This window comes from Salmo salar, chromosome ssa13 (assembly GCF_905237065.1).
Source record: "Salmo salar chromosome ssa13, Ssal_v3.1, whole genome shotgun sequence".
In the NCBI taxonomy this organism is placed as follows: Eukaryota; Metazoa; Chordata; class Actinopteri; order Salmoniformes; family Salmonidae; genus Salmo; species Salmo salar.
In genome coordinates, this window is record NC_059454.1 from 79,226,259 (window position 1) to 79,251,076 (window position 24,818).

The 24,818-nt window shown below is 44.0% G+C and overlaps 1 protein-coding gene across 1 annotated transcript in view; it reads left to right on the forward strand.

Moving 5' to 3' along the window:
- The window catches only part of LOC106567958 (autism susceptibility gene 2 protein-like), a 491,043-nt gene that overhangs the window by 218,190 nt on the left and 248,035 nt on the right, over nt 1-24,818 (forward strand). The window contains 1 exon segment of the mRNA XM_014137879.2: nt 12,260-12,361. Coding sequence (XP_013993354.2) covers nt 12,260-12,361 — 102 coding nt within the window.

Below are 24,818 nucleotides of genomic sequence, written 5' to 3' on the forward strand. Positions count from 1 at the left end.
GGTAATGAAACACGGCTAACTGCTAATGTTTACATTCGAGCTTATTAGAAATTGTAATGGATGAATTATGTACTCCAGCTGGTGTGTGCGTGTGCACTGTGTGTGTGTGTGTGTGTGTGTGTGTGTGTGTGTGTGTGTGTGTGTGTGTGTGTGTGCGCGTGTGTTTTATTTACTGCCTGCAACCACATTCCACATTTCTCTCCTAGCTCCCTGACACCTTCATGCACAGGAACAAACAAAAATAAATGTCTCTTCACAATCTCTATTTGTCTGCCTGCATCCTCTCTCTCTATCCCTCTGCATGCCTCTCTCTCCCCCTTTCCCTCCCTCCCCTGCACCCTCCCTCTCTTCCTGCAATCTACCGCAGGCCCTCCATCTCTCCTGCCTGTCAGTGTGCTTTTTCATTTGGCTTGTTGCTACAGGGGGCTCGGTGCTGGCAGATTACAACTCGGCAGCCAGTCATTTTTTATTTATCTGAGCTCCCCTCCCCCCACTGCCTCCTCCTCCCCCCTCAACCTGCCAAGCTTGCTCCCTGGCTAGCATCAATCTAGACACATAGCAATTCCTCAGACCCCCCTCTTCCCCCTTTTCACCCTCCGTATCTTCCTCTTTCGATCGGCAAGAAAATGTAGCTCACAAGCCCTGAGACAAAAAAGAAATATTGTGGCAGGGGAAGCATTTAAGATAGAGGAGGCAGCGAGGGCTGTATTATTACTTAGGCCTCTGTCATCGGTGATGACCCGGGAAAGTGGAGAATATCGATCGTGTGTCACTCAAGGCATTCAGCAGATTGCATTGACAAAGCTTGTCGGGGCCTTTAATAGCAAAGTTAGTAGCCTTGGCTGGGGGCCAGGAGAAAACGCTAACTGTTCCCCATTACATGGTGGCTTTTAACCATTCCCCCGGCTCACAGAATAGATGGATAACAGTAGGGAAGTAATTTTACTCTCATAATTGCCTTCCTGTGGTTGACATTTGTGGCCTTAAGCCTTTCAGAGGCAGAGAAGGAAGATGGCTAGCATTGTCTGGTTGTACTTAGAAAAACATTACCACGCATTACACTAACAAAAATGTGGTACACTAAACAAAACATGGCAGAGCGCAAAAACTAAAGATGAAAGGGAGCGACATAAGTGTGATTTATGGTTTGAAGGAAGTCCATTACTTGGAATAGGAAGCCCAGACCAAAACAAAAACAGAGCGGGGGCACACTTCACAAAGAGGGTCACGGAGTAATTATTTTGTTCTGCCAAGATCGCTAAACACTCTTGGGGAGAAGGAGGAAGGATAGAAAAAAATTACAAGATTTCAATCTAGATTTAAGTCTCAACATAAATACGAGCGGCGCTGATGACTTAAATAGTCCCTTTTCGTGCCTAATGATGTAAAACTGGGCTGAAATGTAACAGGTCCCCTGTGTGTAGTAATATGGCTTGGACACAGGTGGGGAAGCTATTTGTGCCAGCTGCCTTGCCACTGGTAGGTGCTGACAGGTCTCGGGTGGAAGGTAGCTATTTTTAGCACCGTGTAAATCATAAAGACGGAACTGATTCTCTTCGGTGTTCGACGGCGGAATCCTCCATTTCACAGTACTGGGGGAACCTAGAATAAAGAAATCACTGTTTATTTTGGATGGTTGGAGATAGTTGTCACTGCTGGGGAGAAATATAATGACAAAGTTCTCATCCTCTTTGAAAGGATCACTCATTGAACTGGTAGTCCGGTACATTGCCTAGTTGCTGAAACCAGGTAGCTATTCAAGTTAAACAAGCGTGGCATTTCCCCTCCATTGACTGTCTGTTTCTACTCCATTATGTCCACATTCCAGCTGCACTTTTATGGCCTGATGGGATCATAGGGGAATGAGCGCACTGTTAATGCTATTACATTGTAATAATAATGATCATATCCCTTAGTCATCTAGGCTAACTTGTATTATGCGTTTGGAACAATGTATGTTATAGTGTCCATGTCTGAGTCATTCCTGACGAGTAGCTACATTATATTCAGAAAAGGGTCAACCTCTTGTAAGACGTTTATTTATATATTTTTTTACTCATATAGCCTAGCACTTGACCTTCTTGACTTGCCATAGCTCAGATGTCACAGGTCGCTGGCTGACGCTGGCTTGTGGAGCTTGCAGAATGTTCAGTATGGTGACTGGCTCAGCTGATTACAGCCAAGTATGTGAGGTAGCCAGCTCACTGGGGAGGTGTGAAAGTTCTGGAACAACAATCTGGGCTGCTCAGACAAGCCTGCTCTTATTGGATTATGACTCCTCCACTTATGGATTCATGAGGCCAGTTAACCTTGATGTTGTCTTTGATCCTGGATCATCATTTAGTTGTGTTGATTCTGGATCGCCGTGATACAATTATGACTTGGGGAAATCCGCTGTGTACTCTGCTGCTGCGCTAACCTGATCTCACACGAGGTCAAATACAAGTCAGTAAGTCATGCTAATAGGTCAGAGAGTTCTTGCTGGCTAGCATCCTGTTTGCAGCTCTAGTGTGCCTGTCACATTTGAACCAAGCTGATAAGAAAGTATAAACAGATGCTGTGTTGCTGAGTAGTCCTCCTCTAAAGTAGAATATGCCAAGTCTACTCTTGGCTCTGCTCCTATTAATACATTGGCGCCTTTGGTACCATCTTGTTTTATGGCCGTCTAATTGTAGACATGAATTTCAGGAAGGCGGCTAAATGAAGATGTTGATAACAGGGGATTAGTGATAGCAACGACCTTGGACAGGCACCCTGTCGGCCAGCCAAAGGGGAACCTTATATTGTCTAAGCAGATTTTATAGTCTCTCTAATCCCCCAGCCTGCAGCTCAGGCGAGCCAAACACGGGTAAGGTGAGATGCTCTGCTTTTTCGTTCGTTTGAACCGCGGCCAACCAAAACAGGCCAGGGCTTCTGACCTGTACGCCGATAGGCCGGCATCCTGTTTCATAGAGGTCACAGAGGTCACGTCCACCTGCTGATTGGAGATCAGATTATCTCAGCTCATCTCTGCTGTCATTAACAGCCCTCCTGGCTCACTGTACCAGGGGTCACAGGTCAATGAGGGACAAGTGTCAGCCTGCCAGGACCTAATCACACCACTCTCACTGCTGTGCCCTGAAGCCAAAGGGTGTGACTGACTGGCAGCATTGGACAAGCTATTACTTACCCACAGCAACGTGTTGTGTATTTATAGACCTGTTATTGCAGTGTGACTTTAGTTCATATCTAGTCTGTATTACTAGTCATGTAGGCTACATCTACAGTAACCAGTCAAACGTTTGAACTCACCTAAAGGTTTTTCTTTATTTTACTATTTTCTACATTGTAGAATGATAGTGAATACATCAAAACTGTGAAATAACACATATGGAATCATTTAGTAACCAAAAAAGTGTTAAACAAATCAAAATATATTTTTTATTTTAGATTATTCAAAGTAGTCACCTTTTGCCTTGATGATAGCTTTGCACACTCTTGGCATTCTCTCAACCAGCTGAACAGTCGCTCTTAATGGACACAAATTGCGTGTTTATTGTGTGAACTTTCCTCTTAAAGGTTTGAGTGGAATCGTTTTAAATGAATATCCCTTTATACAGTTTTTCTTGTCTTATTTTCTGCATTACATCCAGGCTGGGAGCTAGCCATGCCTTAGGGTCCTATAATGGTACTGTGATCACCCATTTAGATCCTCTCTCCTTAATAGCAGGAGCCAGGCGACAGCACACTCACTCTGACATTTTGCAAAGAAATATTTGTATATCTTCTTCCCCACCTCTGAAGGGCTCCGGTTGTGCATTTTCCATCTTCTTTACTGCAGCCACAGCTCCATGCAGTTCCGGCGCTCAGTGCTCTATTTCTGTAACATAAAAAAGTCCTCTTTCTCCAAACTGGAGCGTTTGTTTATCATATTACCACCACACATGAGCCGCGCACAAGGCTTGAACCGGTGTTAAGTGTCCGCGCTAAATTTCATTGCCTCCATCTACTGGAAGGCCTGCCAATATACTGGCAGTGAATTCCTGGGGGGAAATAAATGGCAATAAAAAAAGAGAAATGATAGCCTCCTGCAAGCCGATAGGAGAGAGAGGAGGGCCTTTTTCTTTTTTCCCTCCAAGCAGCACTCTTCATTGAGGCTGGCCAGGCAGCTCTGAGACCTAGCTGTGACTTGGCACTGAGGCTGTGGCTTAGTGAGATGGCTAGCTGAAAGCTGATATTGGAGTAACGACCCGGTGGCACGGATGGGGGGGGGGGGCTTGGGAATAATGTAATTAATTGCACACAAATTTCTTTGATGAATAGTTATGTGGTGATAAGCGCTCGGTTGAGCAGCTGAAGGTCTCGGGCTTCTCTCTCTGTGCAGCTGCTGTGCTTTGGGAAGGCTTCTAGAGTCTCTCTCACCTTGCTCTCTGTCTCTCTCTTTCCTCTCTCTTATGTCGTCCCACACTCCTCTCTCTACTTCTGTCTCACCTCCCTCCCCCCTCTCATTTGCTCATTTTCTGTCTCCTCTCTCTGTCCTTCCTCCCTTAGAGCCTAGGGGGATGCTACTGTAGCCATGGAGGGAAGGGGAGCTGGAGATGTTTAACGTGGGAAGTGGGGCGGGTGGATTTTATTGCCACATGGTGTCCTATAACAAGGTGTTCTGATATGATCTGAGAGAGTTGAGGTCTCCTGCTGATCTTATTATCCTCCTACCACCTCTCCCTCCTTCCCTCCTTCCACCACCTTGCACCACTCAGTTCATTATTAAATCTGGGAATTGTCCCCATAATGCAGCAGGCATTGAGTATTATATGGCCATTTGTACGAAGAGGGAAAAAGGTGATTGCGATGCAACTGCAGAGAGGATGGATGTTAAAAGCATATTGATTTGTATGTAATGTCGTCATAGATCCCGGATTTATGTCTGTATATAAATGCAGCCTCAAGCCTACCACACCTCCACCACCCCCCTACCCCACCCCCAGCTCTGTGGTTGAGTAAATGGCCCTTAGAGTGACTGATGAGATCAAGACAGCACTCTTAAGCAAGTTTTACCATCCCCCATCCTCCCACCACCCAACTCATCCTCTATCTTCCTCTCAGAATGCTCATGCCTTCAGGGTGCTGTGGCTAGCCCCTCTAGTCCTCAGAGGCTCCATTGCTGTGCTGTGAAGAATCACATTCCACCACAGAGAAACTGTGATCCTGCTCTGTGGCCTAAGCCCGTCCTCAGGGTGCATTAGGCCTAATGCCACCACAACAATAATGTCTGACAAGGTCGCCAGAGGTTGTGGCATCCATTTGAGCATGATAACGGCTGAGAAAAGTGAAATGGAGCATTTCCATGGCGATCGCACAACACCCTGCAGAAACGACAGACACTGACGAAAACTACTGTTTCTGTTCTGCCGAGTCGCTAGCTATAATGACATCTAGGAAACATTGTCATAGCCAGTACAGAAGTATTGGCCAAAATATGCCAATAATCACAAATATGTCAATTGGACATTATGAGGGAAAAGATATGTGCTTGTGTTGTCTAATGCTTCTAACAGAGACACTGAAGGATGTATTACATGTTATTTTAACTGTGACTTCCCACGACCTCTATATACCACACACAAACTAACTAAACAAATGAGGGCAGTCGAACCCCAGTGAACCCTGATGTCCAATGACAGGCTTTGACTGTGGGTGGCTATGGACAGGGGGGAGGTGGGGGGACGGAGGACGCTTGTCTGGGACGGTCAGAACTCTCAGGCCTCAGAGCCAAACACAGGGTCTGGTCCGGGCCACTCTGGTTACCGCCAGTTACGCGCTGCCACACAGCTGCTGTCAGAACGATGGCGGAGGATGCTGAATCAGCTCCTTACAGGCCCTGACAACCCGTGTCCCGCTTTCACATGACGTTCTCGTCGGGAAAAGTTTGCTGTGGGTTAACCGTTCCCGACTGTTTCCAACTGCTACTGTCTGCTGCCAGACCAAAGGTGACACACTATGGGGCTGGGCCTCACCATGGGGCTGATGGGAAATGTAGTCTCTCATCCCCCTATGCTTAGACAGTGATTATTGCTATGAATATCATCATTTCTGTGTTTTTGGACTATGCAGAATATGAACGTACTCTAGGCCTTTGACATGCATTTTGTTCCATGAATAGTTTTCAGGGGATGTAGACACACCCACGCAACATGTTTAGGCAATACGCATGTGTAAAATATGAAATTGTCTCAATGCAATGAATGAAGCTAGGCGAAGCAACGAGGCATATGGTGACCCTGTTCATCAAGTGAATGTAGTCAGGAACGGCTGTGCGTGTCAGCAATTTGAATGGATGGGAAGGAATGAGTACCCTGGCGCCTTTCCTGCAGTTTTAGCAAATTGAGCATAAAATGGGTTCTCTGTCACCAAACCAAGGAAAGAGCAAGTGTTTACTATATAAACATGGTTTGATTTGTCAAAAAATGAAAAGTGTTCAAAAGTGAAATTATAAAACAACATCTCTAATGAAAGAAGTGTACAAGATAAGCCAAGACATACATTAAAAAAATATTCCCAAACCCCCTTCCATAAAATAAGTCATGAAATAAGTTAAATTATATACCCCCAAAATACAATTGCACTGTATTGACCCCCCCACCCCCCCAAAAAGAACAAGTGTTCAAAAGTCAAACAAATGATAAAATAATAAAAATGAAATAACAAAAAATAAGTAAGAAAATAACAAAACTAATAATTGCAAGTTCTCAACGATGCAATTTACATTTATAAAAACTACACAATATCAAGACATTTATCAAAAAACTGCTAAGTAATAAAGAGTAGTATAAATAAGAGGGTAATGTTCTGTGTGTTTTTATGTAAGGGTGGGTAAGTGAGTGGGAGTCAGTGCAGAAATGATCTTGAGAAGCAGGTGTAAAGAGTCAGTGAGGTGCAGCTGACCCTGCCTACCCTGACTGCACGTCACTGTTCAAAGCGTAGTCACTGTAAACCAAAGGGATTTGTCAGTACAGCAGAAAATAGAGCGTTTATTATAAGCAGCCCATGCTAGCTAGTGGATTATCTATAAAACTTTCATGGTACTCCCTCAGTGGCAAGCAGCCGTAAAACTTCCAGAATGAGCGACTTGTAACTTGTTAAAGCAAATTAAACATTTATAAGCGCTTTTAGGTAAATGAGATCCTCTTTCATTGTGGGCCTGGTGGGATTCTCTACTGGCGGTGGGAGGGATCCAGAGAGGACAGGTTAGCTGTACTAAAAGCCGACCGCAGAACAACAATAAAAACCCTTAAATTGTTCCAGGTTTTATTACCGCCGAGTTCCGCAGCTGCGGTTGTGCATAACTCAGGGAAAACAGGAGCTGATAGCAATGGAATCCCACAGAGGCTAGCACAGAAAGCCGAGGGGGGGGTTGGTTGTGTATTGCTCTGTTAAAAATGGCCTGTGTGGTTTAACACGTTAAGCAAGGCTCACTTTTTGTGTTTGATTACATTCAGTTGCTAGAGGAGCCCTTGGGAATAGGTCAATACGCTTGTAAAATTCCTCAGCACCACTGGCAACACACTTTTCGGTAAGTGGGCAGAGGAAATAATTGACTACACGTGTTAACAATAATCCTATAAAAACCTTCAAAGGCTGTTTTCCACCCTCCCTTCTAATGCGCAAAAGGCCTCTTAAAGGGATTTCTACTTCCCCAGAGTCAGATGGGAATACCATTTTTATGTCTCTGCGTCCAGTATTAAGGAAGTTAGAGGTAGTTTCGTGAGCCAATGCTAACTAGCGTTAGCGCGATGACTGGAAGTATATGGTATAGGTCAGCACTTGCTCTTGTGCTAGTTAGCAACTTCCTTCAAACTGCATGCAGAGACATAACAATGAGTTCATCTGACTCTGGGGAAGTAGATAAAGGGCCTCATTTCCAAAATCCCGAAGTATCCCTTTAAGGGAGGTATTTCTTGGCCTGAAAAGTCTTAAGTAGGAAAGCTCTGGTATTGTCCAGGTCATGTTTGGATAGATGAATAGCACTTTCTCCACTCTGCTGCCATTACCAGAATTACAGAAATAAAAAGCATTCAGTTTAAGTTAGCCTTCTATTGATTCAGGCTTCTTCTATAAGAAAGGTTATCTGCTTTGTAAGTGGCACCCATCTCCTTTCGTGATGCAGTACTCTATAAGTGTTACCTTGGGCATTAGTATGGCTATTTAGTTCCGGGTGAGTACAAATACATTAAAACTACAGAATGGAGGTTTCTATTTAGTTCAGATTTGGGGGAATATGACTCATTTTATTACTGTATCACATGGGGAGATATAGCGGCTTGAATAAAACTATGATAGTGTGGAGGCTTTATTTAGGCTGTTCTCTGCTGAAGAATCACGCTGACTGCTGATTGAAAACAGTTGTTAATTCTATACTTCAATAAATTCAGGCGGAGGGGAGGTGGGGGGGGGGGGGGTGGTTCCCCCCTAACACGGAACAGATTGAGGGAAAACAAGACCTCAATGTGTTGAAATCAATGGCAGATGCACATACTAGTAGTTTAAATGTTTCATTAGATGCTAATGTATTGCTGTGTTTTTATTTGTTGTGAAATTAGCCTCTGGAATATTAAAACCATCTGTTTGCTAGTTATCTTTCTGTAGGGCAAATTTTTACCTAATGTGGATAAGGTCATTAAACGAATACATCCGTATGTTTCAGCTTGCCTCTTTATTAATGTGTTTATGTTGTTATTACATGAGCACAGAATCACAGAACAGGCATGTGAACGTAGTGTACACACACGCTACACGTACATGCACACACACATGCACGAAGGAAAACACACACACACACAAAACCCCCACACACCCTCTCTGACTACACCCATCATCTCTGCACTAGATATTATGAAAAGCGGCCATGGCGTGTGCACTGCGGGAGAAGAAACTGAAACAAGTAAAAAGGCAATTAAGTGATGAAATGTGAAATGACATGCCAGAGTAATGAGAGGACCATGACCATGATGATGAGCCACTGCTTGCTGCTACTGCTACTGGGATGACATGCCAACTGAAGGGACTGTTAGTCTCTACTCTACACACACACAGAGACTGGTTGATCTCTCAGATTTATCTGTACTGGGAGGTCATTAAATCTCAGCTCAGCTTTTTGATGGGGCTGATTTATTGTAACCACTAGCATATCCTCCCTTGGTTTAGCACATCTATTAATCACGCTGTTAAGAGATGAGTACATCACGCCACTGAGCGGGCCAAGGATCTGCCCCTCTGAAAGAACACGTCATTCTCTGAAGTAATTTAAGGAAGCTTTAAGAGAAATTAAAGGGAACAACAAGCCAAGGGAGACATTTTGCAAATCACTGTGTAATAGCTAGGTTCCTGTCTGGCCATATAATACCCCTGAAAGATGATCTGGGTTTACTGCATTGGCTTTATTAGAGATGTTCTTCACACTATTTTCTGAGGTACATTTTCTGAAGAGTTCACGGACAGAGTAGATTTTCTACTGATCGATGGAGACCGGGGAGTGTACAGTACTAATGCAATCGGTTTGTTCCACAAATAGACATCAATCATTTTGATGATACTTGAACTGTTAGATTCATCTAAATCTATTTTACTCAAACAGACTGGGACACAATTATTGTCCAATGTGTCAGACTTCATTGTAAGAGATAAGGTAATGCAGACAAGCCCTTAAAGCTATTCCATCATTCCCTTTCATTCCATGTGCTTCAGATGGCTGTTCAATCAATTACAGAAGACATGGGTGGGGGTGGAAGGACGTTTATTGGTCTGTGGTTAGAATATGTAGAAATAAAGGAAACAACATAAAGTGTCTTAATAGGGCGTTGCACCACCACGAGCCAGAACAGCTTCAATACACCTTGGCATAGATTCTACATGTGTCTGGAGCTCTATTGGAGGGATGCGACATCATTCTTCCACAAGAAATTCCATAATTTGGTGTTTTGTTGATGCTGTTGGAAAACTCTGTCTCAGGCACCGCTCCAGAATCTCCCATAAGTGTTCAATTGGGCTGACTGAGACGGCCATGACATATGGTTTACATCATTATCATGCTCATCAAACCATTCAGTGACCCCTCGTGCCCTGTGAATGGGGGCATTGTCATGCTATGGGGGCACAGCCAGCATTTTTATACATGACCCTAAACATGATGGGATGTTAATTGCTTAATTAACTCAGGAACCAAACCTATGTGGAAGCACATGCTTTCAATATACTTTGTATCCGTCATTGTTTCCATTATTTTGGCAGTTACCTGTACATTGGTGTGTGTGTGTGCACGTATGCGCGTGTTTGAACGCGTGTCCCCGTTTTGTGTGTGTGCGTAAGAGAGATGCACAGTGCTGCCAGCAGGGACCCTGCTTGCTTAATGAATATTATAGGTCAACATGTTTTGATGAACGACCTGCAGACTGGGGCATAAACGGTGCACAGTGCCGTCCCTCCCTTCTTCCCATGCCCTTTCTTCAGGGCTCTATTACTGTGTGTGCATGCCCGGGATATTACTTCCCCCCCTCTCTGCTCTGCAAATTATCAAACTCCCATCAGAGGAATTGGCCTTTTACAAAAAAGGGTAAGGAAAGGCTCTGTCTCTTTGTGGAGGAAAAGTGTGTTGGAGGTAATTAGTGCTATCACACATGCCAGAGCCTCTGTGTGTGGAGCTCTCTGTGTGTGTGTGTGTGTGTGTGTGTGTGTGTGTGTGTGTGTGTGTGTGTGTGTGTGTGTGTGTGTGTGTGTGTTTATCTCCACATGCTTGTGTTCCCTCCAGCCCTGCTGTCTTGTGTGGCCTAGTTCTCTTCCCTGCTCTCCTCCTCAGGCCCATCAGGCATCTCCCAGTTCTCCAGCTCTCTCTTATCACTCTCAGCACTCAACCTGGCTCACAGCCTTTCACCCACCACAGTATTCTCCCTAGGAAAGAACTCCTTTCATACTGCTAATGGCTACAGAAAAGGGAATGTTTTCATTTTAATTATACGTTTAATTCAAAGGCTCTTAAGGCGTCCCCCCCTACTCTGTGCCCTTTCAATAAATGATGGCCGGCATGAGGATATATAAAAAACATCCTGCTATTCTGGAACCAGTTACGGACTTTGGGCTCCCGAGTGGCGCAGTGGTCTAAGGCACTGCATCTCAGTGCAAGAGGCATCACTATAGTCCCTGGTTCGAATCCAGGCTGTATCACATCCGGCCATGATTGGGAGTCCCGTAGGGCGGTGGTGCACATTTGGCCCAGCGTCATCTGGGTTTGGCCGGGGTAGGCCGTCATTGTAAATAAGAATTTGTTCTTAACTGACTTGCCTAGTTAAATAAAGGTTAAATACATTTTAAAAATGCTACCTGTATAGTTCAGTCAGAAAGAGAGAGAGAGAGAGAGAGAGTACAGCCCCTCTTAGAGAATACAATCCCTCTATGTGCTGTCTGTCGAGCCATACTCTGCTTTTTCTGTTAGGTGGCATTGCACCTGTTTACTGCTCTGGTATGTATGTGATTTGAAATGAAGCCTGCGAGGCTTGGCAGGGCAGGCCGCTCTCATCTGCTGGGTCTGGAAGGAAGGAGTATTGTGAGGAAGCTTCAGAGGACATAAAATGCAGACTTGGACCACAACGGCCCCTCGGCCCCCATGAGCCCTACATTGTTCTCCTCAGGAGGACTTCTGGAAGGCTCAGATGTTCTTGGATCGCACATCCTCCTCCTCTTTGCTCACTTGCTTTTTATTTTCTCTCTCTCTGTGAGTCTGAAACGGTGTCTGGAAAATGACACCTGCTGAGCTTCTATAGTCTCCGCATGGGGCTGCCTTTCTGTTTGAAATGAAGGGAAGACGGCTTTTGAAGATTTTTGAAGCTTTTGTTTCTGTTCTTCTCTTCTCAGAAAGGTTGATAGGGATTTCACATTGTGAGATCAGATGCTGGCTGTCTTGTCTGTCATTGGCAGGCTGGAGTGACAGCTGCTGGCTCAAGAGGCATATAAAAACATGACAGATTTACACATACAGCACAGCGCTCGCTGCCAGCTCACACATATTCATGACAAAATGTTCTTCTGTCTGTGGGAGAGGGATTGTCTTGTCAGTCTCCTCAGCCACTATAATCTACAGTCCAAATTATTGGCACCCTTGATAAAGATGAGCAAAAAATACTGTAGAAAATAAATAATTCAAATACTGAATGTAAAGCTTAGAACCAAAGCCCTGTCCCAACATCTTCAGCATGTTAACGTGTGTCTGTGTGTGTTTGTTGTTTTTCAGATGAAGCCGGGACAGAACAACTGTAAGGACAGCGACAGTGAGAGCCTGAGTGGACGGTCCAAGCCTTCTGTCGGAAGCAGCTCCAGAGACAGGCTGAGTGACGTAAGTAAACAAACCAACAAATAAACACGCAAACAGGACATGACAGCACTAGCTGCATGTCTACACACTACATTAGACTACTGATTTAACATGACACCCTCCAGCAATCCCAGTAATGAATCTCTAAAGTTTTACTAAATGACCCAACTGCAGCTCCAGAATATTGTTCTGAGAGATGTTCTAGCAGATTAGACTGGTTTTCTAACTGTATAGCCAGACAACCTTTATTATTAGATACATACTATATGTTATACTCACTTTAAACACATATATACTGTAGCATCTGGTGTATCAATGCACGAAACAGAGACTTATACACAATCGATGATCGTCGGGTTGATTTATGTATTTTGTGAGGATTACATGAAGTTTGACAAGGTAAGTTTGACTTCCTCAAACTCAAGAAGAATCTGAATAAGACACATGGTGTGCTGCATATCCCAGCCAACAGGTAAGTGCTGCAGATACCGTGGACTGATACAAATGTAATCTGATTTGCATTAGCCCTTAATATGAACCACTTCTCCAGTCGGTTATTGTTGTCCTTGGCAGTCCTCAAGGCTCCTTCTGGTGAACAGGGTTGTCTGTACAGTTACAGTTAGTGTTGTATCTGTACACACCCAGAGGTTTAGTACTGTTAGAATAAGGACATCCTATTTACCCAGTGGCTTGTTCCTCAGTCTCAGTTCTTCAGAAGCTAAGACAAGTGGTAGTGTTTCATGTATTTATTCAACCTTTATTTAACCAGGTAAGTCAATTGAGATCAATTTCTTATTTACATTGATGGCCTGACACATAAGGTGAGAGATCCCTCTCTTTGCTGGCTTTAGACATGGCCTGCTTGGAGATGTAGGCAGAGCAGACTGGGGCTAGGAAGGCTCTGTAAAGTCCTGCTATGCTATCTGACAGACCTCAGCCCCTTTACTTTGATTCTAATGGGGAATCTACAGAGGTGCTGCTATCAGATATGGCCCGGAATTAAAACTGTCAGTTGGTGAAGCCAGCCATTGACAAAGACCGGAGAGAACGAGTGAAGCAAAACTGGTTCTGCCGTGTAGCTGTACTATAGGATGCTTGGCCAGGCATGAAATGAAATATGTAATTTGATGTCGACATCAGAAATGTAAATGATACCTCACACCTCATGCTACTGTACCAAAGAAAGAGAGAGAGAGAGTCAAGACAAACAACGGTGAAGAAATGGAACTGTGGAGAGACAGTTTTTACAACTTTGAACAACTGAAATGCAACAGCTGTGGGTGCCATGATAAATGAAGTCTTCAATTTGTCATCCATTAGGCTACGCTGCGTGACATGGGTGTGGAGGAGAATACTTATACAGTGCCGTCATTCAGAGACAGAGGAGAAGATGAACATGTGATAGCCTGTTGGCTTCAATTACAGGGCAACATATCAGTTGTCTGGAATAATAGGTTACAGAACACGATTCGATTATACAGTATTTTGGGTTCTGATGGCGTATGACAGTTGAACTAAGCTCACGAGGCATTTCTAAGTTCTATTCTTCAAAAATCAATCGGTATATGTCTTTAATTTATAACTCCACAAATGGATGATGCAACCTCAGATTGCACCATTTACTCTCCCGTTCAGATCACACGTCATCCAGATGATATGTGCTTTGGCTTCGATTACGCCACTGATGAAATATCCTCACTATTTTCAACAATTATGTGAAATTATGGCACACCCTAATTACCCAGTATTTGAGGATAAACGCCTCACATAATTTCCCTCTCATTCAACTCACATACCTATGAATGTGGAAGCACATCTTGCATCTCCCGACATTGTCTAACTTATGTTTGAACATTTCTCTAACCCGTCCATACGGTCTGTTTCATGTGGTTGTTAAGATGTTTTTCTCCTCCATATTATCTTTCTCCAAGCCAGTCTTTTATCCACTATGTGTGCCCTGGAGGGAGGGTTGACTAAAGCCAATCCTCCACACTGTCTGTCTGCCTGTCTGTCTGTCTGGCATGGACGGCCAGAGGGCCTGATGCTGAGGCCTCTCCTCTCTGTGTTTCTGAAGGGAGTTGCTGAAAGCTGGGCTGCATGAGGACAGTGTTTTAGCCTGACATGCCACTTAGAGAATGTCACATAATAAGAGAACCCTTCTCAGGTCCCCACAGGTCTCTGAACAGGTCCTGTCTGGTCACACTGTAAAAACCCACTTCACACATCGCAGGAGGCGCTAGCCAGGGCCTCTGTAGCAGGACCACTGCCCCCGTTGGAGGTTGCGGAGAGGGAGACGGGTGAGAGAGGGCGAGAGAAGGAAGGGAGGAGAGAAGGAGAGGGGATGTTGTGAGAAAAGGAGGGTGAGAGAGAAGAGGGGGGGTGAGACCCTGTGGAAGCCATATTGATAAACCTTAAATATTGTCTGATTTCATGGCTCACACTAGGCATGTGTGATGAATGTGATACAAGGACGGTCTTATATACCTTGAGATAGATTCAAGGCCGTACACACACACACACACACACACACACACACACACACACACACACACACACACACACACACACACACACACACACACACACACACACACACACACACACACACACACACACACACAGTGCATCAAAGTGAGTTATTAGACCCATGGAGCAGTGTGAGGCTGGGCTATGAGTAACCCTGGCATTTCGTTAGATACCAACAGTTTGCTAATGATGTTTGCTAAAGGCCTGCCTGCTCTCCCCTCGCCATCTGACTCTACACTGATGAAACGGATCAGCCTCCTGTGCTGCCCTGGACCTGCCTGGGAGGAACAGAGAGGGCAGGGGAGGTCAGCCTGGCCCCCCTCTCCTCTCTCGCTCTCCTCGCTCTCTCTGTCTCTCTCTCTCCGTCTATCTCCCTCTTCATGTCTCTCGCCATCTCTCTCTCTCTATCGCTCTCTTTCTATCTCTGTCCCTCTCTGTCTCTCTCTCTCCTCCCTCTCTCACCATCTCTCTCTCTCTCCTCTATCTCTCTCCCCATCTCTCTCTCTCTCTCCTCTATCTCTCTCCCCATCTCTCTCTCTTTTTCTCCATCTCTCTTTCTCTCTCTCTCTCTCTTCCCTCTCTCACCATCTCTCTCTCACTTCTATCTCTCTCCCCGTCTCTCTCCATCTCTCTCTCTCTCTCTCTCTCTCTCCCTCCTCACTGTCCTATGTAGCTCATTAGGACTTACAAATCACACATCAGCCCCGTTGTGTTTAGCCTTAACCCCAAATCCCAGCTAAATTGGCTGGCTATGCTATTTGCTCTGAAGCCTCCGATCCCCTTTTGCGAGCGTTTGATCGTCGTTGGGTTTGCAGCAGACATACAGGCCTCCCACCCCACCACTGCCTCCCCCTCTTCCCCAGCCGCCATCCCCAGCCTGGGTGGCAGGAGTCCTGGGCAGAGGGAGTCTGCTGGATTGGGGTGGGCGTGGAGGCTGGGTTGAATCAGTCGTGTTTAGTCTCTGCGGCAGGGGTGAAATGCCATCATTACCCGGCTGCCTATCAAATAAATTGGCAATTACGGGGCTTGGAATGCAAGTAAACAGTACGTTACTATTTTTTTTTTTACTACCCTAGGCCCTTGATGAGAGATGGGCGAGAGAGAGGGGGAAGGGGAGGGAGGGAGAGAGAGGGAGAGGCCAGAGAGCGTTTGGAGTCGAAGCCTGCCAGTCAGCGCCCTTCGAGGCAGGCAGACAGGCTGATGAGAACCATGAGGAGCAGGGGATACTAATGAATTCACCCTAAAAGATGGGGCCTGGGAATAAATAGATTTACAAATATCAAAATATGATCCGCTAATTCACCATTATCATTCCCCCTTATCTGTCCAGTTGTTTTTTTCTGTTGACAGGTCCATTCTTTTGAGCATCTGCACAGACATTTGTGTACTGTTAGTATTGTAGTGTATGCTAAACTCTCATTAGCAGCCTTATGGCCATAGAAATACTGATGTTGGGCTTTTGAAACTTTCGGGCTAATACTCAAATTGACGGCATATGCAGTGGCAGGAGACAGGGATGAGGCAGTTAGGTGTTTTTACAATTTATATAGCCTCCTACTATTCTCTCTCTGGGCCTACCTGATAGTCCCATAGGTTGTATGGAAGTCATTTGGCTCTAGCCTGATCCATGCGTGTGGTGTTACTCAGGACAGTCATTCTAGGACATGGAGGGTTCCCAACCCAAATGAAAATGTGAAAACTGTGGGTTCCTGTGAAATTCATCCTTGTCTGCCCCGGCTCGCCTCACATGAGAAGTTATTTTGCTGTAGTGTGGTCTTTGAACGTCGCTTTGTAATGAAACATCTGGAAGTGATACGGGGAAATGTCTAACCTATCATATCCAGAGTACTTTCTGCTGAAATGGAGCAAAAAGAAAAGTCTCCCTCAAGGCTGTTAAACCTGAACCTAGTTATTAGTGGCTTTTGATGAATACATTACAGTATATTTGGAATTCCTTCTCTCATGTGGCAAAATTATTTCAACTCTCAAATTACCGCTTTCGAAAGCGATTAATGTCATATAATAAAGTTGTTGGTTTTAATGATCACTGAGATTTTTTAATTTGCTCGAACATATGAAAAAACCGCAACATTTTTGCTGATATTTTGTTATTCAACCTCATGGTGCTTTTCGTACCCTAGGGCCTAATGGTCAGGGGCGGTTCTAAGGGGGGGGCAGGGTGGGCCAGTGCCCCTGTGCACAACAATTTTGGACCCCCTTGTGGCCCCCCTAAATGTGGAGTATGAAATCATTTTTTCATAACAAATTTTTGCTATCGTTCTTCTTTTACATCCGTTATTAGACAGTGGCAACGCGGAACACTAATGATTATGAACATGGTCTTTTGCCTGCTAATGCCTGCAATGCAGTGAAGAAAACGATATGACAACAATAACGTCTAATGTAACTGGCCCCTCTAACAGTACAACTGGCCCCAGCTTGGCCCCCCCAGTTGAAATGGTCTAGAACTGCCACTGCTAACGGTATTTCTTTCTGTGTGCCTGGCTCTGTCTAAAGGGGATCCATTGACCTGGTTGTGTCATCTGGTCATAGCAGTTCTGTGTGATATTGTGTCCATCACATCTCCTCAGTACATATTCTGATTATTCCTTGACACACCACTGTAAATGAGGTCACAGTCCCCCTACAAGTTGAAATATGCCGGCCAATTTGCTCCGACATGGAAGTTGTAATTGCTTGCAGCAATTATCCAGTTCCAGAGATAATTTTTTTCATCCTCTCTCTCTCTCACGCGCGCTTTCTCTCGTTTTCTCTCTATCGCTCTTTCACTCGCTCTCTCCCTCGATCTCAATCTCTCTCTGTCTCTCTAATTTAAAATGTTCCTTATTAGAGATAAGCATTTAGATATGGAAGTCTGAATGTTATACCTATAATTAGTTCATTATCATAGTATCATGCTCCTCGTGACTCCGACTCAGTCAGATATGGGTTCGTTGTCAGTGTGAGTATGGTAGGAACACACACACACACACACACACACACACACACGTACAGGCGCGCACGCTAGTGATAGGCGAGTCAGTTGTTTGTTCACCTGCACCCGCCCACAATTGCTTATAAATCCATCCGCAACCGCCAGACTATATGTAATAAACTGAAAATCGTAGGCCTGCACCCGACCCTAACCTGCATATATTGTACAGACAATGCACTGCACAGTCAGAGATGGGGGTATGCATCTAACTTGTCTAATTAGATGCATGCAGCTTCTCTTCTGTCATTAATTGTTGCAATAGGCGGCTCGTGAGTTTGAAGTTTAGGGAAGCAAATTTTCACCATAAAAATGCACCTTGATAATATAGCATTCCTTGAAACATCGCATTTGCAGACTTATGTAAGATAACCTACTACTAAGCTATAGGCTATTTCAGATACCTTTCTTTGCACTGGAAAAAATGGGACTTTTATAAACAGATTTCATGCTATTCTACTTCACTTTATATGACTGGAGACATTAGCAGAATTTTAATACGACAAAAAGTACAGGGTAGCCTTCTCTGCTCTGACAAATAGATCAATAAAAAATACATTGTCTAATCCATATAATAGTCCTACAAGAAGGGGAGACACAAATACAATATGAGGTCCATCTAACCTGGCAGGACCGCAGTGACGAAGGTGAAAAGCATAAACAGCCTTCCTCGGCGTATACATCACTGACAATCTGAAATGTTCCACCCACACAGAAGGCGCAACAGCGCCTCTTCAACCTCAGGAGGCTGAAGAAATTTGGCTTGTCACCTAAGACCCTCAGAAACTTTTACAGATGCACAATTGAGAGCATCCTGTCGGGCTGTATCACCGCCTGGTACTGCAACTGCACCGCCCGCAACCACAGGGCTCTCCAGAGGGTGGTGCGGTCTGCCCAACCCATCACCGGGGGCACACTGGCTGCCCTCCAGGACACCTACAGCACCCGATGTCACAGGAAGGCCAAAAAGATCATCAAGGAAATCCACCACCCGAGCCGCGGCCTGTTCACCCTTCTATCATCACGCGCCTCCAACATAAGATGGCGCCGGAGAAGAAGGCTGACGTTTTACATGTTCCTAACAATTGTGTTTTTTGTAAGTTTCTTTGCATTTGTAACTTATTTTTTTGCTTATTTTGTACATAATGTTGCTGCTGCCGTCTCTTATGACCGAAAATAACTTCTGGACATCAGAACTGCGATTACTCACCATGAACTGGCAGAATCCTTTTTTTCCTTCAACAAGTCCAACGAGCCCAACATGAATGACATACTGCTTTCCCGGGAAAAGGCCCAGATCCCCGTCATTTGCGTGACGAGAAGGCGAAGAAAAAGGGTCCGGAGGGCGGGCTGCCTTCTGAGAATTTGTAGGCGATCTAATAAACCCCTACTGCGTCCCATTCTGCTAGCAAACATGCAATCTTTGGAAAATAAAATCGATGACCTACCCGGAAGATTAAACTACCAACGGGACATTCAAAACTGTAATATCTAATGCTTCACGGGAGTCGTGGCTGAACAACGACATTATCAACATACATCTGGCTGGTTATACGCTGTATCGGCAGGATAGAACAGTGGCGTCTGGTAAGACAAGGAGGGCGGACTATGTATTTTTGTAAATAACAGCTGGTGCACGATATCTAAGGAAGTCTCAAGGTTTTGCTCGCCTGAGGTAGAGTATCTCCTGATAAGCTGTAGACCACACTATCTACCTAGAAAGTTTTCATCTGTATTTTTCGTAGCTGTCTAAATACCACCACAGACTGATGCTGGCGCTAAGACCGCACTCAATGAGCTGTATTCTGCCATAAGCAAACAGGAAAATGCTCACCCAGAGGTGGCGATCTTAGTGGCCAGGGACTTTAATGCAGGGAAACTTAAATCCGTCTCACCAAATTTCTATCAGCATGTTAAATGTGCAACCAGAGGGAAAAAAACTCGGGGCCACCTTTACGCCACACACAGAGACGCATACAAAGCTCTCCCTCGCCCTCCATTTGGCAAATCTGACCATAATTCTATCCTCCTGATTCCTGCTTACAAGCTAAAATTAAAGCAGGAAGCACCAGTGACTCGATCAATAAAAAAGTGGTCAAATGAAGCAGATGCTAAGCTACAGGACTGTATTGCTAGCACAGACTGGAATATGTTCCGGGATTCCTCCAATGGCATTGAGGAGTACACCACTTCAGTCATTGGCTTCATCAATAAGTGCATCGAGGATGTCATCCCCACAGTGACCGTAAATACAGTTGGAGACGGAAGTTTACATACACCTTAGCCAAATACATTTAAACTTAGTTTATGATGCTGCCACCCCCGTGCTTCACGGTTGGGATGATGTTCTTCGGCTTGCAAGCCTCCCCCTTTTTTCTCCAAACATAACTTTGGTCATTATGGCCAAACAGTTATTTTTTTGTTTCATCAGACCAGAGGACATTTCTCCAAAAAGTACGATCTTTGTCCCCATGTGCTGTTGCAAACCATAGTCTGTTTTTTTATTGTGGTTTTGGAGCAGTGGCTTCTTCCTTGCTGAGCGGCCTTTCAGGTTATGTCGATATAGGACTCGTTTTACTGTGGATATAGATACTTTTGTACCTGTTTCCTCCAGCATCTTCACAAGGTCCGGGGGTGGCAGCATCATGTTGTGGGGGTGCTTTGCTGCAGGAGGGACTGGTGCACTTCACAAAATAGATGGCATCATGAGGCTGGAAAATTATGTGTATATATTGAAGCAACATCTCAAGACATCAGTCAGGAAGTTAAAGCTTGGTCGCAAATGGGTCTTCCAAATGGACAATGACCCCAAGCATACTTCCAAAGTTGTGGCAAAATGGCTTAAGGACAACAAAGTCAAGGTATTGGAGTGGCCATCACAAAGCCCTGACCTCAATCCCATAGAAAATTTGTGGGCAGAACTGAAAAAGCATGTGCGAGCAAGGAGGCCTACAAATCTGACTCAGATACACCAGCTGTGTCAAGAGGAATGGGCCAAAATTCACCCAAGTTATTGTGGGAAGCTTGTGGACGGCTACCCGAAATGTTTGACCCAAGTTTAACAATTTAAAAGCAGTGCTACCAAGTACTAATTGAGTGTATGTAAACTTCTGACCCACTGGGAATGTGATGAAAGAAATAAAAGCTGAAATAAACCATTCTCTCTACTATTATTCTGACATTTCACATTCTTAAAATAAAGTGGTGATCCTAACTGACTTAAGACAGGGAATTTTTACTAGGATTAGGAATTGTGAAAAACTGAGTTTAAATGTATTTGGCTAAGGTGTATGTAAACTTCCGACTTCAACTGTACATAGACACTCACCGGGGATATGGCTTATGCTTTCTGCTGGTGCCGATAAGGCTACTGTTCACTCAATTAAGTTGAGAATTTTGATAACTGAAAGACAGATTAGAGTATTTTCATTGTCTTCTCTTCACAGCAATAGCCATTTGCTTTCCAAACTATGTTTTTCCGCGAATTTATTTTTGTGATATGCCTGGCTGGGCCTCTCTACTTGTCGCTGACAGTCGGAACTTAAACAGAGCCCTTCCGACTGTAGGCAATGTGATTTAAAATAATCCACAGTTTTTTCCCTAAAGAAGCTAGTGATCATCTATGGCCAAATCATGCTTTCTGGTGTATTAGGCTATTTTGAATGATTTTATTTATATATGTGTAGACAGGAGTAGGGTAAATAGGCTATAGAAGTTTTTCAATTTAATTAAATGTACTTTTAGGGGAAGCTTATCCCTAACCCCTAGCCCTAGAATACTACATAAACCCTTTCTTACCAGAATTATGTCTTAAGACCAGGCACCACAGGCTGAAATAACATTTTTGCATCTACCTATCAATTTAGATATTTGTTGGTATTTTGGTCCATTAATATTATATATTTTTTAAAGTTGACATAAAAATGTCAAAAACATGATGAAAATGTATATTTTCTTTAGTTTAGCATACTACTGTCATAAAAATGCTCATGAATTTTAACCACAACGCACACTACATTCAATTACACATAATTTAAAAGCCCATTTAACAGAGAATGTTACGAACTAGACTAAATTTAGTTACTTACTTTGAAGAGATGGTGATTGGGTCTAAATAAGACTTAAGCATTTGGTAGTCTAAATTCAGCGTACTTATCTTTAACTGCCCTTTCCCCGAAAGTCAGACTCTTCCCACACACCAACTCATTTTTCTCAGCTTCAGAGTCATATGCATTCACCAAATTTTGTGTGGTTATCCTTGGATATATTCTCCAAACTTGCTCAGACGGATTTGTTGATATGTTGTCCATTTTCTATTCTAGATAACATTCTCCTTTGAAAAATGCGCCAGAAAATGTATTTTACGTGCATGTCTTTAGTATTTTACAATCTGCGCTAGATGAGTCCAGTCCGGGAGTGTCTTAACAAAATGTAATCAAAATATTTAGACTGACTTCATCCAGTGTCCTGAAAAAGTAGATTTGTACATATTTAATGACATATCACCTAATTTGCATATTTTGATAACATATTTCAGAAATTGTCATACAAAAAAGTATTATTAATGTCTACATTCAACTGGAAAAAGTTGATTGGGATATGATTAAGGGAAAATATCCCTATGAGGGTGAGGTTCCTTATCTTCTCTCATGCAACAAAGACGTTTAAGGACCGGGGAGAAAATGCAATAACTCCCCCCAAAAATAGGAACAATTTTCCATGCAAAATTTCCAAATGACATCACTTGGACCGGTTTTAATTCAATTAAAAGTTGTGAAAACTACCCAACATGTTTCTGATAAGATTTCAGTTCAGCTTGGATGCATATTCTATGCGGGATGAAATACTATCAGCTTTTATGATGCTGATAAAGATGGCAACTTAAAAAAGAAAACAATTTAATACTGTTTTTTTGCCCCTTTTTCTCCCCAATTTCGTGGTATCCAATTGGTAGTTACAGTCCTGCCGCATCGCTGCAAGAAGCAAAGGTCGAGAGCCGTACGTCTTCCGAAACACAACCAAGCCAAGCCAACCCAGCCTAGCCGCACAAAGATAGCACATTTACAGTCTGTCCCTAATCGCGCATTCATTCTCTCAACATGCTGAAAGAAATAAATCATATTTCTCCACTCCAGTTCCCAAGTCAAAATGCACATTTGGTGTATCATTTTACTGCAATAAATACTTCATTCTGCAGGAGTTAATATTATATTAGGCTTTTAGAGGTTATAGACCTACAGTCTGTGTCCAGACGTCAGGCTACTGTTCCATTTAAGTAGCCTACCCATCTGAACAGTAGCCTACACTTCCCTTGACGTGCCATTTTTAAGTCCCCATCTTGTGACTGTCACAATCATCACACACACTGCTATCATGCTCTTATACCACTACACCAAATCTTTCCTAAACGTTAGACTAATGTTCTGCCCCCCCTTCTATTTATTTTCAAACATCCATTCCGAGATGTAACTTTTTCCCTCAGTGGATCGACATTAACTTTTTCTGCCTAAGTTCCCAAAAGTGTATTTATGTGTATTTGGCGAGCGTACAGTTGGGCCCTAAAGCTTAGGCTATGCTCTAACGCCAGATAAAAATAATACAAGAAAAACCACAATGTAGCCTATAGATTTGAATTGCACAAGAATTATACATTCATGGATTTTAAATGGATTGTTTTCTCTTTATTCAACCCGCCTGCCACCCACCCGCCCTTCATCCACACAATATTTCATGATTCTAAACCCGCCCGTAGCAAGGATTTAACCGCGGGGACTGCAGGTTATGAGTCAACCCACGCATCACTAGCGTGCCCTCACAAACCAAGCCTTTATTATTGTGTTATGGCTTTACAGCAGCTCTGTAAATCATGCGTCAGACAGGACGGGCTGAAACATGGCTATCCTGCAGAGCGGACACACACTCGATAAACCTGCCACCTTCCCCCCTAGCTCCCTGATGTCACATTGCCTGGGCATGGCCTGGAACAACAGCCCGGAATCATAATTAGGCCATGGGGTCCTATAATGACTTGTAATGTGTAAGTTATCCCAGAGGAACGTGCACATCAAATCAAACTTTGTTTGTCACATGCGCCAAATACATGCTCTGATCATGGTACTCTTCCACAAACACAATATCATTTCACAACAATGTGTCATCAGATTGATGGAACTTATGTAAAACATTACAAATCAGTTTCAACACAAACCCGATTTTCATCACAATGACTCATTTTTAGAGATATACAGGAACATCATATTTATTCATGAAAAAGCCTGGAAGATACTGTTTGTTTACCCAATATTCCTCAGAATTATGAGCTTCTAAACATATGCAGTACAACTGTTTCTATCTCTCCCTGTGATTCATTATGCCTGTGAACATCATCTAACTCTGTGTCTTTAAAGCGGGCAGATGAATAGACTGTTTTGAGGAAGAGGTGTGGTTTATTTCTACCTCTAGCTTTTCAGATCAAGCCCTCTCCCCCCCCTCTCGCCTTCTTACCGTCTCTCTCATAGACTCCCCCGTCTGCTCCGGTGGCGCACACCCCTCTCTCTTCTCGTCTGCTCTGGCTTGTCGTTTGAGCCCTGTAGTCCGGATGTTAGGAACAGATTGTGACACTTTGTGACACGGTAGTCGGGCAGAATTATGGCGCCCCTCTGTCCCACTGTCATCCCCCGACAGCCAACTGTCCGTCAGGGCTTCAGAGATAGGCCCTCTGGTACTGCTCTACAGCTCTCTCTCTCACACTCACACTCACACACACACACACACACACACACACACACACACACACACACACACACACACACACACACACACACACACACACACACACAAACTCCACAGGCGCTGGAGGGGACACTGCCTCCGCTCACAAGGTTTTTACAGGCGTCCGGGTGAATGTAATCTTCAGAAATATAATTAGTGGCGGAAAAGCATGATAATGTGACAGTGTGC